This window comes from Eufriesea mexicana, unplaced genomic scaffold (genome assembly GCF_001483705.2).
Source record: "Eufriesea mexicana isolate 0111107269 unplaced genomic scaffold, ASM148370v2 scaffold1121, whole genome shotgun sequence".
Classification (NCBI taxonomy): domain Eukaryota; kingdom Metazoa; phylum Arthropoda; class Insecta; order Hymenoptera; family Apidae; genus Eufriesea; species Eufriesea mexicana.
Genome location: NW_016909245.1, coordinates 268,407 through 286,616, shown reverse-complemented (window position 1 = coordinate 286,616; position 18,210 = coordinate 268,407). Strand labels below are relative to the sequence as shown.

The 18,210-nt window shown below is 25.8% G+C and overlaps 5 protein-coding genes across 5 annotated transcripts; 2 read left to right on the top strand and 3 right to left on the bottom strand.

Moving 5' to 3' along the window:
* Positions 1–352: 352 nt before the first annotated feature.
* Positions 353–1,964, top strand: LOC108547590 (growth arrest-specific protein 1). The gene is made up of 4 exons (XM_017900171.1): positions 353–616; positions 1,053–1,258; positions 1,389–1,681; positions 1,891–1,964. The coding sequence occupies exons 1-4, from the start codon at positions 353–355 to the stop codon at positions 1,893–1,895; spliced, it is 768 nt and encodes a 255-aa protein (XP_017755660.1). The 3' UTR covers positions 1,896–1,964.
* Positions 1,965–3,076: 1,112 nt separating this feature from the next.
* On the bottom strand, positions 3,077–4,801 carry LOC108547565 (probable 26S proteasome non-ATPase regulatory subunit 3). Its single transcript, XM_017900143.1, has 2 exons — positions 3,971–4,801; positions 3,077–3,841 (listed from the first exon to the last, which is right to left on the bottom strand). The coding sequence occupies exons 1-2, from the start codon at positions 4,784–4,786 to the stop codon at positions 3,170–3,172; spliced, it is 1,488 nt and encodes a 495-aa protein (XP_017755632.1). The 5' UTR covers positions 4,787–4,801; the 3' UTR covers positions 3,077–3,169.
* A 1,064-nt stretch (positions 4,802–5,865) lies between these two features.
* Rpn3 (regulatory particle non-ATPase 3) lies at positions 5,866–8,126 on the bottom strand. The gene is made up of 3 exons (XM_017900140.1): positions 8,050–8,126; positions 6,760–7,593; positions 5,866–6,630 (listed from the first exon to the last, which is right to left on the bottom strand). The coding sequence occupies exons 2-3, from the start codon at positions 7,573–7,575 to the stop codon at positions 5,959–5,961; spliced, it is 1,488 nt and encodes a 495-aa protein (XP_017755629.1). The 5' UTR covers positions 7,576–7,593; positions 8,050–8,126; the 3' UTR covers positions 5,866–5,958.
* Positions 8,127–8,565: 439 nt separating this feature from the next.
* Positions 8,566–12,999, top strand: LOC108547570 (golgin subfamily A member 2). The gene is made up of 12 exons (XM_017900149.1): positions 8,566–8,719; positions 9,047–9,136; positions 9,295–9,744; positions 9,833–10,028; positions 10,099–10,406; positions 10,469–10,645; positions 10,721–10,939; positions 11,438–11,623; positions 11,708–11,959; positions 12,069–12,372; positions 12,467–12,664; positions 12,780–12,999. Exons 1-12 carry the CDS (start codon positions 8,660–8,662, stop codon positions 12,965–12,967), a joined length of 2,628 nt encoding a protein of 875 aa, XP_017755638.1. The 5' UTR covers positions 8,566–8,659; the 3' UTR covers positions 12,968–12,999.
* A 514-nt stretch (positions 13,000–13,513) lies between these two features.
* On the bottom strand, positions 13,514–14,677 carry Rpp30 (ribonuclease P protein subunit Rpp30). Its single transcript, XM_017900175.1, has 3 exons — positions 14,093–14,677; positions 13,710–13,857; positions 13,514–13,617 (listed from the first exon to the last, which is right to left on the bottom strand). Exons 1-3 carry the CDS (start codon positions 14,675–14,677, stop codon positions 13,514–13,516), a joined length of 837 nt encoding a protein of 278 aa, XP_017755664.1.
* Between the last annotated feature and the right edge of the window lie 3,533 nt (positions 14,678–18,210).

The window sequence follows — 18,210 nt, the reverse complement described above, 5'->3', positions numbered from 1 at the left end:
GCTATTAAATAATTAAAAAACTAAATTGTACACAGTGATCCACTAAACAGAAACTACATATAATATTCAAGAAATTAAAAAAAAAAAGAAAAAGAAATATTTTCAAATGTCATAAAATTGACTAAGTTGTATAAATAAGAAATTTTGTATAGCTATATATTTTTTTATTTATAAATCAAATCAATAGTAAAATTATTAAAGATTCTTCAACTTCCATCACAAAATCATCTTAATTTTTATTATTAAGAAATGAATAAATTTTTCTACAACGATAAATTTTTATCGGAATTTTTAATAAAACTTCAACTAAAATTATATATAATTTGAATTATTTTACAAATGTTTTAGAAAGATGTCTCGTTGGTTCGATCAATCGACCATACTCCTGATGGGTATGATGTTGTTTAGTATATTAATATGGAATACAGCGAAAAGTTCGATAATGAGGTGTGAAGAAGCAAAACTAAAATGCGCTTATAGAACAGGCTGTGGCACTGCTTTGCAGCACTATCTTACGGGCTGTGCGCCTGTTCTCCAAGGCAATGATTGTTCCGAGACCTGCCAACATGCCCTTATTGCTCTTACAAGCACTGATGAGGGCAAAGAACTTATGACAGTACATATTATTTAATTGTTATATTATTTCTGCTTTTAATAAGAAATAAGTACTATTTATCTAATTATCGACAATAAATAATCAACGATGTGATGCTAATGACGAATACTTTATACTATGAATTTATCTTAAGTTAATAATTCTTAATGAAAATTTCGAAAAATTTATAGTATTTATAAAATAATATAAATAATATATGTATATTAGATTAATTTTTCTTTTATTAAAGTCCATATTTTAAACAATTAAAATTTGTTACTTCTAGTTATTTTTTTCTTTTAAACAAAATTAAAGGTATAAAAAAATTTAATTAAAATAAATTTATTTTTACTATTAATTTGTTTTTTAAAAATCTGTAATAATTTAGCGACTAGACAAAAATAATTTCTGTATATGTAAAATGCGATTTTTTAATGAATATTCTTTTGTTATTTAGTGTGAGTGTGAAGACGAGTTATGTTTACAATCAAAACAAAGGGTGGAAATATGCAGATCATCTGTAACAATGGCAATGAATAGGACAAGAGTATCTTGCAGGATAGCAACTTGGATTTGTAATGCAGATGCTCTTTGTCAAACTGCACTTGCATATTACAATAAATATTGCAAGAGTATGTTCCAAGGACATAAATGTACTAGACGGTAAATAATGTTTCTTAATACGAAAATATTTAAATGCCATAATTAAAAACATGTCAATTAGATTCTGTTTTACATTGTTACAAATTAATTTCTATAATATAGAAATGCCTTATTGAAGCAAATATTTTAGATGCAAAAACTCAATAAATATTTTAACAAGACAAGAAAAGGCTGCAAAATTAAATACTTGTCAATGTGATGGTTTTGAAGAATATGATTGTAAAGGAATTCATAGGAATATGAATCTCCTTTGTTTTGAAAAAATACACCATGGTTACCGTGACGTTAATATCGAAGATGAAAGAAGAAATGAATTTTTAACACCAAATATGAGCCTGAGAGGCGATGGTGTTCAAATATTAATCGACAGAAAACTATTTTTTCTTTCTTTATTGATTTATCATATACTTAAAGGGAGGCAAGGTAAGATTATTTATTACACTATTTTCTTTAATTCACTTTTAATATATTATTCTTTAAAATTTTATAGTATATACATAAAAGTTAAGTAAAATTATTTATAGATACTATTTAAATTTATATTTTTTATAAAACATAAGATCTTTATAATTATTATACATATATATATAAAAATTTGTCTTTTTAATTTATTGAAAATTGTATTGTTTCAGACTGATAATTAAAAAGAATCCAGAAAAATCTCCAAAAAGCAACAGTATTCCATGAAACCAATGACCAAAGATCTTTATCAACTTTTTAATCATCAATATTTGAACAATTTAATACTGGTATTAATGGATTACTTTTTCACTATTCTAGATATTTTAGCAGCATAACTAATTAATAAATAGTTGCATGATCTATGAAATTTTTTCATGAGGTTCTTGTTAAATTTGTACAAATAAAAAAAAAAGACAAAAAGGAATCTTGTACAGTAAAAGTAATGTATAGTAATTGTATTATAGTAAATGTAATGGAATAATTCGTTACAAATATTGTTATAAATCAGTTTTATTTATGAAGATATAATTATGTAAATATCTATATATTGAAATGTAGTATTGTTCTTTTCCTTTCTTTTTTTTCATGAGTTTAATATTTTCGAAAGTTCTTTTCTTGTAGAAAAATATTTTTTTTAGAAAAACCAAATATTTATTTTTGCAATGTTAGAATAATTATCATTTACTTCTACAAAATACATTTTGTAGAAGAATTTTATAAAATAATTGTAAAACATATATTTTTTAAATTATTTTCCAAAAGGAACTGAATTAAAATTATTGAGAAAGGAAAGTGTAATTTTCTTCAAAAATAAGAAATTTTCATGGTTTATGGTATATGGTTAAATTTATGCGAGTTCGAATGTGTGTATATTCTTATAAATTTTTTGAGAATTTGTTTTTATATCTAATTATATAATCAACTCAGAACTTTATTAATAACGAATTGTTAATACATTGTTAATAAAAGCGTGATTGAAGTTAACAAATTTCTACAGTTTGTATCCTAATTACATGAAAAGTTACCAAATAATTAGATAAGACAAAAAGTGTATGTAATGATGTACTACAAAAATTTTGCTAAATATAAATTATTTGCAATTTTATTATAATTTAAGGGATTCAAATATTTTTAAGACTGAATTAGAATATTGTATAATACTTAATATTATTATCTGGTATTTATTTTATTATTTAATATTTAACTAATATGATATGAAGTAAATTTATATTTTATTAAGTTTGAATAAATGTATTTACAAACGATTTTTTAAACTTACTTCTTCCAATGTTTGTTTATATTTATAAAAAGTATAACATTTTTACAAAATTTGTATGTATTAAAAATTTTCTTGTAGTATTGAAACAAAATTCTTATTATCTGATATTAAACATGAAAAGTTTTTCATGATAAATCACTTTATTAATTGTTATTGAATAAATGAACAATCTAAGGAAATCCGTCATCATCTTCTTCCGCCATTTCCTTAGCAAGCTCTAAATCTTGTTGTTCTCGTTCTCGACGTTCTTCAGCCGATTCAAGATCTTTACCATATGATTTTGGAGGATATCTCATGGCTTTAACACTTTGATTGTGCAAATCTAAACAAAATGTAATTCTTTGATGAAACGCAAGTAATGGTTCTTTAGTACAATAAATATCTGTAGTTTCTTTGCTACGCATGTATCCATTTTCAGGTTCTAAGGTAGCTTCAATTACACCGTCTCTTATAGCTTTAGCAACTATAAATTCTGCATCAACGCTAGAATCCAAACCAAGTTTCTTTGCAATGTCTGCAGGTGAAATTCTTGAGTAAGATAATCCAATTGATCTAATTGCAGTTTTAATAACATTATGTCTCAATCTGAGGATTAAAGTGAATGTGTGATCTGCTCTAAACTGTGGACCAAAGTTTTCTAGAACTTCTCCAAAACGTTGAAGATTTCCTAATCGAACAGCTTGAGTCAGCTGAAAGTATGGACCTAATGCACGACGCATTGCAGCTTGTCTGAAAGTTTGACGTTCCGGAATATCTCCAAGTAGAAGCTCCACCGTTACTGCTAATTTTTGAACTGTCTGACGAAAACCTACTGCAGTGCTTTGTGGAGCCTTTCTGAGAGCCTATAAAAATAAATATTTTCACAAAATATAAATTTAGTAAAAGTAGACCAATTTTTATTCTAGATTTTAATTTATTTCTATAAAATATTGTAATGAAAAATTTATACATTAAGAAAAATTTTGATTTACCTGTACCAAATACTTGTGTGCAGCAGAATATTCTAATCTAGCAGCTTTAATACGTCCCAAATAATATAAAAACCTAGCCCATTCATTAGTGCTGGCAGATTCTGGAAAAGTTGATTTTAATACAAGCTTATCTGCTTGATCATACAAATTATAATGCAAATAATTTCGCAATAAACAATTAATTAATACTGCTTGACCCTCAAAGTCATTTCTAAGAGTTGCTGTTCGTAATCTGAGATGTAATAATCCACGAATTTTATCTAGTCTTCCAACTAATTCATATGCTCTTGAATAATAGAAATAACATTTAGCAGCAATCAAATCAATTGTACGTCTATTTTGAGCAATAATTTTTTGCAATAATGCTTCGGAACATTGAACAGCTTCTTCATGTTTTCCAGCATCAATTAAGCGCACAAGAACTAGTAAATGAATGTAAGCATCAATTTCAGGTAATGGGCTCATGGTAGAAATACGAAGTTTTTGTGTTTCTTCAGATTCAGTAGGTTCTTCTAACCATGATAGTAATGCATCACGTTCTACACATGGCTTTGAATAAAAACTTAGAATTACTCCACGTAAAACATTTGAGTTTAATCTACGACGTGTATTAGGTAATGTACGCAAAGCTCTCAAAATAAAGCGAGGTTCTTTGCTCTGTACAGCCTTTTCTATTTGACGAGTATGCTCACGGATGTCATATATTGTTTGTAAATCAGCATCTTTTTTATCATATACATCCCCATCACCATTTTGACCTTCAAAAATTATTTCAACATCCATAGCTTCAGAATTTTTAGCTGAGGGAACACCCATTTTGGCTCCTTTAAAGATCTTAAATATATATAGACAAAACACATTTTAATTTTGGTACAATAGAATATAATATATAAATAATTAACATTAGAATATAATCATTTAATCATATACAATATTAATAATACAAATATTACATTAAATAATAGTTGTACAGTAAAAGTAATGTATAGTAATTGTATTATAGTAAATGTAATGGAATAATTCGTTACAAATATTGTTATAAATCAGTTTTATTTATGAAGATATAATTATGTAAATATCTATATATTGAAATGTAGTATTGTTCTTTTCCTTTCTTTTTTTTCATGAGTTTAATATTTTCGAAAGTTCTTTTCTTGTAGAAAAATATTTTTTTTAGAAAAACCAAATATTTATTTTTGCAATGTTAGAATAATTATCATTTACTTCTACAAAATACATTTTGTAGAAGAATTTTATAAAATAATTGTAAAACATATATTTTTTAAATTATTTTCCAAAAGGAACTGAATTAAAATTATTGAGAAAGGAAAGTGTAATTTTCTTCAAAAATAAGAAATTTTCATGGTTTATGGTATATGGTTAAATTTATGCGAGTTCGAATGTGTGTATATTCTTATAAATTTTTTGAGAATTTGTTTTTATATCTAATTATATAATCAACTCAGAACTTTATTAATAACGAATTGTTAATACATTGTTAATAAAAGCGTGATTGAAGTTAACAAATTTCTACAGTTTGTATCCTAATTACATGAAAAGTTACCAAATAATTAGATAAGACAAAAAGTGTATGTAATGATGTACTACAAAAATTTTGCTAAATATAAATTATTTGCAATTTTATTATAATTTAAGGGATTCAAATATTTTTAAGACTGAATTAGAATATTGTATAATACTTAATATTATTATCTGGTATTTATTTTATTATTTAATATTTAACTAATATGATATGAAGTAAATTTATATTTTATTAAGTTTGAATAAATGTATTTACAAACGATTTTTTAAACTTACTTCTTCCAATGTTTGTTTATATTTATAAAAAGTATAACATTTTTACAAAATTTGTATGTATTAAAAATTTTCTTGTAGTATTGAAACAAAATTCTTATTATCTGATATTAAACATGAAAAGTTTTTCATGATAAATCACTTTATTAATTGTTATTGAATAAATGAACAATCTAAGGAAATCCGTCATCATCTTCTTCCGCCATTTCCTTAGCAAGCTCTAAATCTTGTTGTTCTCGTTCTCGACGTTCTTCAGCCGATTCAAGATCTTTACCATATGATTTTGGAGGATATCTCATGGCTTTAACACTTTGATTGTGCAAATCTAAACAAAATGTAATTCTTTGATGAAACGCAAGTAATGGTTCTTTAGTACAATAAATATCTGTAGTTTCTTTGCTACGCATGTATCCATTTTCAGGTTCTAAGGTAGCTTCAATTACACCGTCTCTTATAGCTTTAGCAACTATAAATTCTGCATCAACGCTAGAATCCAAACCAAGTTTCTTTGCAATGTCTGCAGGTGAAATTCTTGAGTAAGATAATCCAATTGATCTAATTGCAGTTTTAATAACATTATGTCTCAATCTGAGGATTAAAGTGAATGTGTGATCTGCTCTAAACTGTGGACCAAAGTTTTCTAGAACTTCTCCAAAACGTTGAAGATTTCCTAATCGAACAGCTTGAGTCAGCTGAAAGTATGGACCTAATGCACGACGCATTGCAGCTTGTCTGAAAGTTTGACGTTCCGGAATATCTCCAAGTAGAAGCTCCACCGTTACTGCTAATTTTTGAACTGTCTGACGAAAACCTACTGCAGTGCTTTGTGGAGCCTTTCTGAGAGCCTATAAAAATAAATATTTTCACAAAATATAAATTTAGTAAAAGTAGACCAATTTTTATTCTAGATTTTAATTTATTTCTATAAAATATTGTAATGAAAAATTTATACATTAAGAAAAATTTTGATTTACCTGTACCAAATACTTGTGTGCAGCAGAATATTCTAATCTAGCAGCTTTAATACGTCCCAAATAATATAAAAACCTAGCCCATTCATTAGTGCTGGCAGATTCTGGAAAAGTTGATTTTAATACAAGCTTATCTGCTTGATCATACAAATTATAATGCAAATAATTTCGCAATAAACAATTAATTAATACTGCTTGACCCTCAAAGTCATTTCTAAGAGTTGCTGTTCGTAATCTGAGATGTAATAATCCACGAATTTTATCTAGTCTTCCAACTAATTCATATGCTCTTGAATAATAGAAATAACATTTAGCAGCAATCAAATCAATTGTACGTCTATTTTGAGCAATAATTTTTTGCAATAATGCTTCGGAACATTGAACAGCTTCTTCATGTTTTCCAGCATCAATTAAGCGCACAAGAACTAGTAAATGAATGTAAGCATCAATTTCAGGTAATGGGCTCATGGTAGAAATACGAAGTTTTTGTGTTTCTTCAGATTCAGTAGGTTCTTCTAACCATGATAGTAATGCATCACGTTCTACACATGGCTTTGAATAAAAACTTAGAATTACTCCACGTAAAACATTTGAGTTTAATCTACGACGTGTATTAGGTAATGTACGCAAAGCTCTCAAAATAAAGCGAGGTTCTTTGCTCTGTACAGCCTTTTCTATTTGACGAGTATGCTCACGGATGTCATATATTGTTTGTAAATCAGCATCTTTTTTATCATATACATCCCCATCACCATTTTGACCTTCAAAAATTATTTCAACATCCATAGCTTCAGAATTTTTAGCTGAGGGAACACCCATTTTGGCTCCTTTAAAGATCTTAAATATATATAGACAAAACACATTTTAATTTTGGTACAATAGAATATAATATATAAATAATTAACATTAGAATATAATCATTTAATCATATACAATATTAATAATACAAATATTACACTAAATAATAGCATTAAAAAATTTTAATTTCTTACTAAATTTTTTAATTTAGAGATGTTTATACCCATAATATTTAAATTATTAAATTATAATTTTTAATAAAATAGTATTACAAGTCTGATATTTATTAAAAATATAAAAATAAAAAGAACATTGACAATTTAGTATTAAACTTTATAATAAAGACTTTAATAACCAAACTTCAGGGACTTCTTTATTGTCAACTTAATACTGTATTCCTTAAATATACGTTTAATATTTTATTATACATAAAGTAAAATTCATAATATGTGATAGTAATAATTATAGAATATAACAACAGTATTGTACGTTTACCTTTTTTTAAACTTTTATACAAAAAATGAAAATTCTCGGAGCAAGTACAATTCTACGTTTTCATCGCACCAATTCACACTTATACATAACTAAAATTATCCATAAAATTTTGATAAAATTTCTAGCTAGGGTTTTTCGCTATGACAATCATACAAATTGTTCTTGTTATTAAAAAACTGTCAAAATAATATTACACGATTTTATTATAGTCATTATTAATATTTAATATATATGTATAAAACATTAAACACCTTCAGTACATATATACAATCTATAAATGTAAAATGTAAAAAATAAAAATTTTCTATTGAATTTATAAAAAATTGTATATTTATATTTTATATTTTCTATATTTTTTTATATGCATATCTTCTTTTAGACACCAACATTACTTTCTTCTTATAATACAAAATTTGATATAGATGGCGTAACCTAATAATGTTTACAGCTTAAGTACAGTAAACCATCTAAATAAATATGTAAATCAATGGATAGGAAAATGATATGTAGGCATGAGATAACCTGGATAGCAAATAGTACAATATTTTCAGTTATGATGATGTAAATACTTGTGTTAAAGTAAAATCAAGAATTTCACTTATTAATTTTTATGTCATATTTCAATATGAATTTAAGCAAAAGTGAAAAATTGTTGGCTGCTAAGAAAAAGGTAAAATATTTTAAAATATGCATAACTATTACAGCTGTAAATATTTTTTTTATTATTAAATTTTTATAAAAGAATTCGTATTTTTGACTATATTATTTAATAAGTTGTACTAACTTTTTAATTATTTGTCTTATGATATTATATTTGTAAATATTTAGGTTATGTTATTTGTCAATTAATTATTTATTTGTCATCAATAATACATTTTAATTTTGTTCATAATATGTATGTTTTAAAATTATGAATAAATCATTTTTTCAAGTTTATTAAATTATTAATGTATAAAATATTATAATTATCTGTATTTTATATTTTTAATCTTGTTAGCTAAGGGAATTTCAATTAAGTAAACTGGAAAACAGTCAAGATGGTCCTATTAAACAAAAACATCATTCTGTAGATTTATTATTTTCACAGGTGAGCTATATTTATAAATTATAATATTGATTCTTGATATTTTTAAATTTAAAACCAAGGTTAATTGCAATTATATTTCTTATTGTAACTTAAATTATATTTTGACTCCTTATTATTATTAAATTAAATCCTTTCAAATTAATTTATTAAATTTGTAGTGCCAAAATGCAGAAACTAATAAATTAAATGTAGATGGTATAAGCGATACATTAACAATAGGAACTTCAGAAAATAACACTCATATTGTTCATGAGTTCCAAAAAAATGAAATACCTCTCATAAATACATTAATAACTTCAGAAAATACAACAAAACATGATGAATTACATTATTCTTTAGAAGAGGTTACTAATTCTATACAAAACACACAAGAAATTAATTCAGTATCAAAGGTAGACAAAGAAATGGATTTAAATGATTTACCAAAAGTACAAAAAGAACATCTCTTAGAGATGGCTTCTGCAGTTGCAGATGCTTTAACAAATGAATCAGAACATATAGAAACATCTTTAGATTGTAATTTAATGTGTCATAATCAATTTTTAAGTTCCTATTTAGAAGAACAAAAGAAAATTGTTAATGAATTACACATAGAGCTCAGTAATGCTGTAAGTGTATATGTAAATTTTCTAGAGACTATGAAAATTAACATTTTAAAAATATTTTAAATATAAAATTTTTTAATGACTTGTTTAGCATAGCAGAGTTTCAGAATTAGAAACCAAATTAGCAGGAAAAGAAATAGAATTTCAGGCACAATTGGCACGAGAAATAAATCCTTTGAAAGAACAACTTCAAGTTCATACTCAGACTACTGGAATTCTAATTGCAGAAAAAGCAGAACTCACTGCTGCCCTTAGCCAAGCTCAACAAAGTGCTAGACATAGTTCAGGTTTGTTATATTAATTAATAAACTTTTCTAAATTTATGATGATTATTAATAAACAAGGAACATTTTTTAGAAGACATAGAGGAAATAACAAAAAGATCAAAGAATGCACAAATTCGTATAGTTGAATTAGAAAAAGAAATATCTACTGTAAAAAATAATAATGAAGAATTGAGAAAAAATTGTTATCAATTGCAAGATGAATATGATTCCCTAAATAAAAAATTTTTTGAATTGAAAAAAGAAAAAGAAGATTTAAATTTAGAAGTATCTGAATTAAAGCAAAAGCTAAATCTAAAAAAAACAGAATTAATTGCCATTGAGCAAGAACTTCAAGAAAAAGCAGCATTGCTTTCATTAAGTGAACTTAGAATACAACAGGTGGTATTACATTATCATTAAAAAAAATATGTGAAACATTCATCTTATTTTTTTTGTTTTAGATGAAAGGTGCTGCATCAACAGGAGAGGAAAAACATACATCAATTCTTCTAGAACAAGAATTGGCACAAACTAAAGAATCTTTGAAAATTGTTAGTATTGAAAAAGATGAAACTAATAAACAATATCAGAATTATGTTAAACAATTAGATGCCCAGCAAGCAAAATTATTAGAGGAGGTATGCTTATATAAAATGAAATTTGATGGTATAATGAATCTAATAAAACTTTTTAAAATTAAATATTATTTATAGATAAATATGCAAAAGAAAGCTGTAGAAGATTTACGATATAGAGAACAAAATTATGTGCAAAAAATTTCAAATCTTGAACAGCAGTTGCAACAAGAAAGAGAAAAAGTAGAGAAATTATCGCCTTTGCAAGATCGTAAAGACCAAATGGATAATTTACTAAAAAATATAGATGAACTTACATTAGAACAAGAAAGACTCCATATTACACTATCTGAAAAGGTGGCATTTTTATATTAACTTCTTAATGCACATTATTTTATTGCTTTATCCAGTAAGAAATGTGCAAGTTTTTTTGTAAATGAAATTGTTTCTTAACTATAAAGGAATATATATTTTTGCAATAATAATTTTACGATTTTATTACGATTTCATTATAAATATAATATATGATATATTTTAAAATACAATATGCAAGATAGGATATGAAATGAAACCAATATCTTTTTATGAAAATAAAAAATTCATAAATTGTAATAGTACATGTCCGTGTCTTACACTGACTTGTGCACTTTGGACAGCCAGTTATATCTTGTATCTTACATGAACTTGTACATTAAGCGGTTAATTATTAATAGAAATTAAATGAGAATTATTAAAAATTTTATAAGTTTATTGATTAATAATATTTGAAAATTGTATTTTGAAATATCCTTCAACAAATATGTTATAGAAACTATTGTTCGTTAAAATATTAAACATTTTTTGTTGTCTATTTAGGACTCACAAATCGAAATGTTAACAAAAAATTTAAATGATCTACAAGATGTAAATAATCAAAAAGACGAAGTAACAAAGTTAGCTAATGCTCTTGAAAGTGAACAGTTAGGGGCATCTAGAGCAGTTCATCAAAATCGACAATTGAAAGAACAATTGACTGACATGGAAACTGCTTTTGTTAACCTGGTAAGTGTAATATTAAATGGAACATATCAGTGATTCAATAAATAAAAGAAAATAAACTATATAAGTTCTTAACGTAATTTTAAGAGTAATGCCAAATTGGATTTAACTGAACAACTTCAAGCAGAACGTTCAATAGGACGAAAATTAAATATTCAATTAAATAATGTGGAAAATGAGTTAGAACAATTAAAAGAAAAGCTAAGGGAAAAAGAAGTTATTCTTGAAGAGCTTAAAAAAGAAAGTCTTCAGAGTGCTCAAATAGCAGATCAAATACAACATTACCAAGCACAATCACATCATGTAGATACTTTTCAACGAGAACTTCAACATGCCATAGTAAACATACATTTTTTCTTTATGAACTTCATTACTATAAAATATTAATTAAAATAAAAAATTATTTTAATTAACATCGCACATTTTCTTTACTTTATTTTCATTTTAGATTACTATAAAAAAACTGGAAAAGGAAAAACAGGCACTTACAGAGAAATTGAAAGAAACGAATCCAGATAGTTCTGTTTCAGAAATTGAGTCATATTCTATGAATGCTAATAATAATACATTAAATTCAGAAGCAAATATACATTCAAAATGTCTGAACGAAAGTAATGTTACAGTATTAGAACCTGTAAAACAACTTGAACAAAGATTTAAACAAACCATGGAACGAGTTGCAGAGCTCACAGAAGAAAAACAGAAACTTGAACATCTCGTGTTACAACTTCAAAGTGAAACAGAGACAATAGGTATAAATTGTCTTTAAACATTTATTTGATTTTATTATGATTCCAATTTTATTTTTATATTTACGAAGTTTATTTCCTTATTTTTTATTTTTAGGAGAATACATAGCATTATACCGAAAAGAAAGGGCACATATACAAAATAGAGCAGCAGAAAGAGAGGAGTTATTTCGGCAAATACTCGAACAAAGAAATCAACAACAAGAACAATTACATAAATTAAAAGTCTTGGTTAGTGATTTTCTTCGAAAAGAATACATACATTCCAATGGAACAGAGCATATGATTGAAACAGGTATACCATGATATGTCTTAATTACCTAAAATATAAATTTGATTTATGTGATAAGATTTTATTAATTGAAAAATTGTGAAGTGATTGTAATTGAACAAAACAGATTATTTTTCAGAAACAGATTCCAACAACTCAATGAACCTAAGAAAAGTAAAAGCAATGACAGATTCACAAATAGAAAATAAAAGTGTTTTGGAACTTCTAGATGTCCTAACAGAGATAAAAGATTGTAAAGATTCTTGTATGTTTGAACCAAATTTTCATCCATGTCCTTGGTGTTCTGGAAAGTTACTTACAGTATAAAAGATATGTCACGTATATATTGTATTTTTAGTATAGGCTATCAGTATAGAATTTTTAATCACCAACGATTTGTAGAACATAATTGTATATAAGACAAAACCTATAATAATTATAATTTGTAAATAATTGATGTGGGAAAAAGGAAATTTTCTTCAAAAATAATTGTCGTTTTATATAGAACTGAGTATTAAAAAAAAAATTCATTTAAGCCTAAAATATTGTTTACAAAAATTGTTGGAAGTGCTTTTTTAAATTATTATTTTTATGATAAATATATAGAGAAAATATAATTCTCTATAAAAATTATTGTAAAGATCTGTGAAAACAAGATTTTATTTCTAAATATTTTATTTAACAAATTTAAAAAATTAATATTTTATTGTTGCTTTTTAATTTTATTATTCATTTAAATCGCTTCGTTGTTTTTTAATATCAAAATATTTATTCAATATAATGATTGTTCAAAATATAAGAAGACAAATTCTATAAAAACTTATATTTTAAATGTTTATTTGCAAACTTACAAAAAACATTTTTTAATTTTGTTTATAATTTTACTTTTTTTGTAGTTTTTGTATCTTCTTCAATAACATTAATACTTTTTGTTTGATCTTTGATAATAAAAGCAGCTTTTCCTCTCCGTCTTCTTTCTAAAGCAAGAAACAAAAACTTAGTGATTGTCTTATGTAAGTGCCTTTTATTTTCATGAAAATTTGCACCTTTATATTTAATTTCATATTACCTGCTCTTAACAGAAGTCTTCTACATTGATGTAATATTGAAGCTTTTGCTTTAACTTCATTCAAGCCCAATAAACATGCTAAATTAATTAGATCATATGGATTTCTAATTGTTTTAGCATCATTGGAACCACTGGATAATATTACATTCTAAATAAATAAGATATTCATTTAAAAATTCTTTTACTACCTAGATATGGATTTTAAATAAAAATCTTTTAATCAATAAAATATATTTTAAAAGATTATTAATAATTATAAATATATATAAGTGTTTATTGACGACATAATAATATTAATTTATATTCATTATTACTTTATGATAATGTATATTGTACTATTAAAAAATACTTTTATTTTCATCATAGTATGAATATTTTTATACCTTACTCTTCCCATAAGTATGGAAAAGATGAGCATAATGTATAGTATGTTTTCTACATTCTATATTTAGAAGATCTATATATTGAATTTCAAAATGTATGCCTCTTTCAACTGCTTGATCATATAGTTTTTTATTAAATTTAAAAGTTATTGAATTTGATCTTAGAGTAATTATATCTGCATTCAATTGTGTGCATGCAAATTGTAAAGCATTTTGTGTTTTTGGAACAAAAGCATACAAGTCGTATTTTTTAAAATTAGAACAATGATTAAGAATATGTGTTTTGGCAACGTCAGAACACCAAAAACTAATTCGATTAAAAATTTGTAATTTTCCGTCAAATTCTTTTCTTATATTTTCTATGTCGATTGTTTTGAAACTAATACTTTGTGACACTTCACTATCATTTCTCTTTTTCTTTTTTTTATCTATTCCAAGAACACTTTCATCTATATTAGTATTTATTGCTACTGTTTTGAATCCATATTCATATAATTTTGATAAAACAGAATATAAATTTTCTATTTCATTTCCTCGTACATTCACACATAAATCGTAAAATCCTGTACTTTCCCTGATATTCATTGTTACAAAATATGAAATTTATATATGTAGTTTTAGTAATTGTAATTTAAGTTTTTTGAAATGTTCAATTCAAACTGCTACTTAAATAAAAACTCTCTTATGTTGTTTTCATTATTTTTGTCGAGTATACAGAATTAAAAACCTAATCCTAACCTATCATTTTCAAAATAGATACGAAATATTCTTATGTACAGAAGTTTAAAACTATTAAATTAATTTTGGTTCACGAAACAATGTAACAAACTATTATTTTCTATAATTGTTATAAACAACCAAAATCAATAAAGACATTGATTTCCATTCTAATTTCAATAGTTCTTAAATATTCTGTTTTGTACTGATTAATGCAGTATAATATGTATCTATACCCTTTTAGTACGGTATTAAATTAATGACTTTATTTATTTCATAGAATTATTTAGAAAATTGCTTGTTGACTAATTCAAATTGGCAACATGCAAGATTACTGCTATACAAATTAAGATAAAAAATTCGATTCCCGTCTATAGTTAATTTTTTTTCAATCTATTATTTATTTTGTATTCATTTTTGGCCTATGAAAACATTGTAAATAAATAATTGTAACTAAAAGTTCTTAATAAAAAAGTTTATTATTTTTTACGCTTTCTTATGCTAGTATATATTTATTACAAAATAATAAGAATATTATGCGCGAAAAACACTTTTCTATAGCAATCTTATTTACTATAGAAAGAAAACGAAAATATAAATAATCATTAGATAAAGGAAATACAAAACCTAACGCTCATGTAAGTATTAATTATCAAATTAAACATTGTATAAGCACGTTGCATATAATTCCAACTTTTCTATGCAGCTAGAAATGTTCATGAATTAATTGCAGTAATTTGGAAATTTATTAATTTAATACTGCCAAATAAATAAAAATTTTACCGCCTGCGATCTAATATCTACTTAGATTCTAATGTCTATATGGCATTGTTTATTATGTCATTAACAATTAAAGTATATATCTGAAACTTTCAAAGTGAATAAAATGTACCTAAGCATATAACCATTGCAATTTCATTTTCTTTTTACCAAGAACAAAATCACTCGTCTTCATCTGTGACTTCATGTTCGTCTATAATTAATTCATCAACCTTTATATTTGCATAGTGCAGGCACAGCTTTAGCGAGCTTTCTAATATAATTCTGGATATGAATTCCTTGTTATTTAATTCATTATTGATGATTATTGCATACAGTGCTTGAACCATTGCCGAAGATAGTAATGGTTTATTTGTCTTTCCATTAGTATAATGGAATAATTAATAATTCCAGTTCATGAATTAATTATAGAAATTTGTAATTTTTCGCAACAGAAATATATTTATAATTGCTTCACTGATATTAATAAATATAAGAAACATCGTTTAATATTCTACATCGATACTTTATCACATAGCTATTTCAAAGATGCAAGATTTTCCCGCTACAAAAATACCTAGCGTATCTGGTTGCAGCTAATTTCCAGTTGGCTGCAAGAGGATACACCGGTAACAAATGGAACATTCTCGCGCGTCAAAGTGAAACATTAAATCTCAAAAGGTTTGGTAAAGTAGTGATATCGCTGATTAACGTTATAATTACCTTAAAAAGTTCAAAATTACTGACTGTGAACATTTCTTCGGTGATAATATACTACATGTAAAAACAAGTGATGTTACATAGTGTAAATCGTATAACGATACATGTGGAAAATGAAATGGTGTGAGTGCCGGATCATCTAATACTATCGCATTATCCGTTATTAACGGCTGTATTAGATTCTAGATTTAGGATGTCCTATAATATATTTGAATATTTTTATTCTGAATATGCAGCTTGTTAACAGTTTTACCAATTTTTCTTCAATCTTGACGTTCGATTGCAAAGTAGCTACGTATTATCGTTTATACATTCGAAACTTCGATTGTGGATTAGGATATTTTATTACTCCTGCATAGAATAGATTGTTTTCTAACCAGTAGGGCAATTATGTTACGATTGAAGGTGCACATATGAAATTATGTGACGGAAAAGCAAGTCCCTGTGAAATCGTTCCACACAGTTTACTTTTCTCGCTTACATTACTAAAATTAGACATTTCGGTTAGGTTTTTTCTATATACCAGTGTAGAGTGGAATATTCTCTAACCGGATTGGATATTTTTTTTCGGTTTCGAGTCTGCGTTTTCGAAAAATAGTGCCGAAAGTGTCAGTGGCTGACAAATCGTGCGGACGCAATTTACTTTTTCAGCTTTTATTTTTTGAATTAGGCTTTTTAAATCAGATTTTCCCACATATTCGCGTAGAGTGATTTTTTCCTTAACAGGATTGGATATTTTTTTTCGGTTTCTAGCGTGCATTTTCAATAAATAGTGGGGAAAGTGTCCGTGGCGGTCAGATCGTGCTGCGTAATTGACTTTTGTGACTTCTATTTCAGAAATTAGGCTTTTGGATTGGGCTTTTTCTACATAATATCACCAGCGTAGAGGCATTAAATACCAAGAATTACATTTTGTGGCGAGAAAAAATTGAAACAGAATACAAATATGTAAGGTATATGTCGATTTGATTCTAGGTGGGGTAGCCAGATGACATACAAGATAGAAATCTTTGATGGTGAAACAAATATTCAGAAAATGGCCATGGTTTGCACAGACAAAAAGGAATGGAATTAATTTAGGTGGTGGCCTCTGTTAAAAACAAGATATAGAGAGTACAGTGAGATTGAAAGGTATGTTGTCTTCCTGATCTAAATAAATATTAATATCAGTGGTCATAGTAATTGGTCATTGCTAATTTGTTAAGTTTCAGAATGCTAGAGCTGAGGTATAAAGAAAATGGAGAGTTTCAAATGAAAGGAGTGAGAAGGGGAAATGCATATTATGTCGAATCAAGAAACAGGAAAGAGGCAGCATATACATCAATAGAGAAGGATGTGTGGCATCGACATGCAAATATGACAATCACTGAAGAGATGGAGAATGAACACTTGGTAATAGTTATAAAAATTAAAGATAAATTGAATATAGTGTCTAAATGTTGCAGTAGTTATGAAAGTTAAAGATAAATTGAATACGGAGTGTAAATGTTGCATTGAAGCATATATGTGTAGAAATATCTATAGGAACTTGGAAAGTATAAAAGCAGGAGGAATAATGGGACTGTGGCACATGAAATTGATTGGGACAAGAAAGTCAGCATCAAAAGGAGGTAAAAGGTATGTCTTACTTGCTGATAATTATTCGAGAAAAGAACCATTTGGTCAACTAATTTATAAATGACTAAAGATTTAATATGAAATACTATTGACAAAAGATTTTTTTTATTATAGGAGATTTACAGACATGAGTAATATTTATATGCAAGAGTTAGTCACCAAGATTAAAGTAATAGGTATTAGTTAATAATATTTCAATGGATTGTATATCTGTTTTTAAAAATTTAACCGATATACAATATTTACTTTCTAAATTTCTATATTAATGTATTAAATAATTTCTAATTTGAATTACAATAATAAAT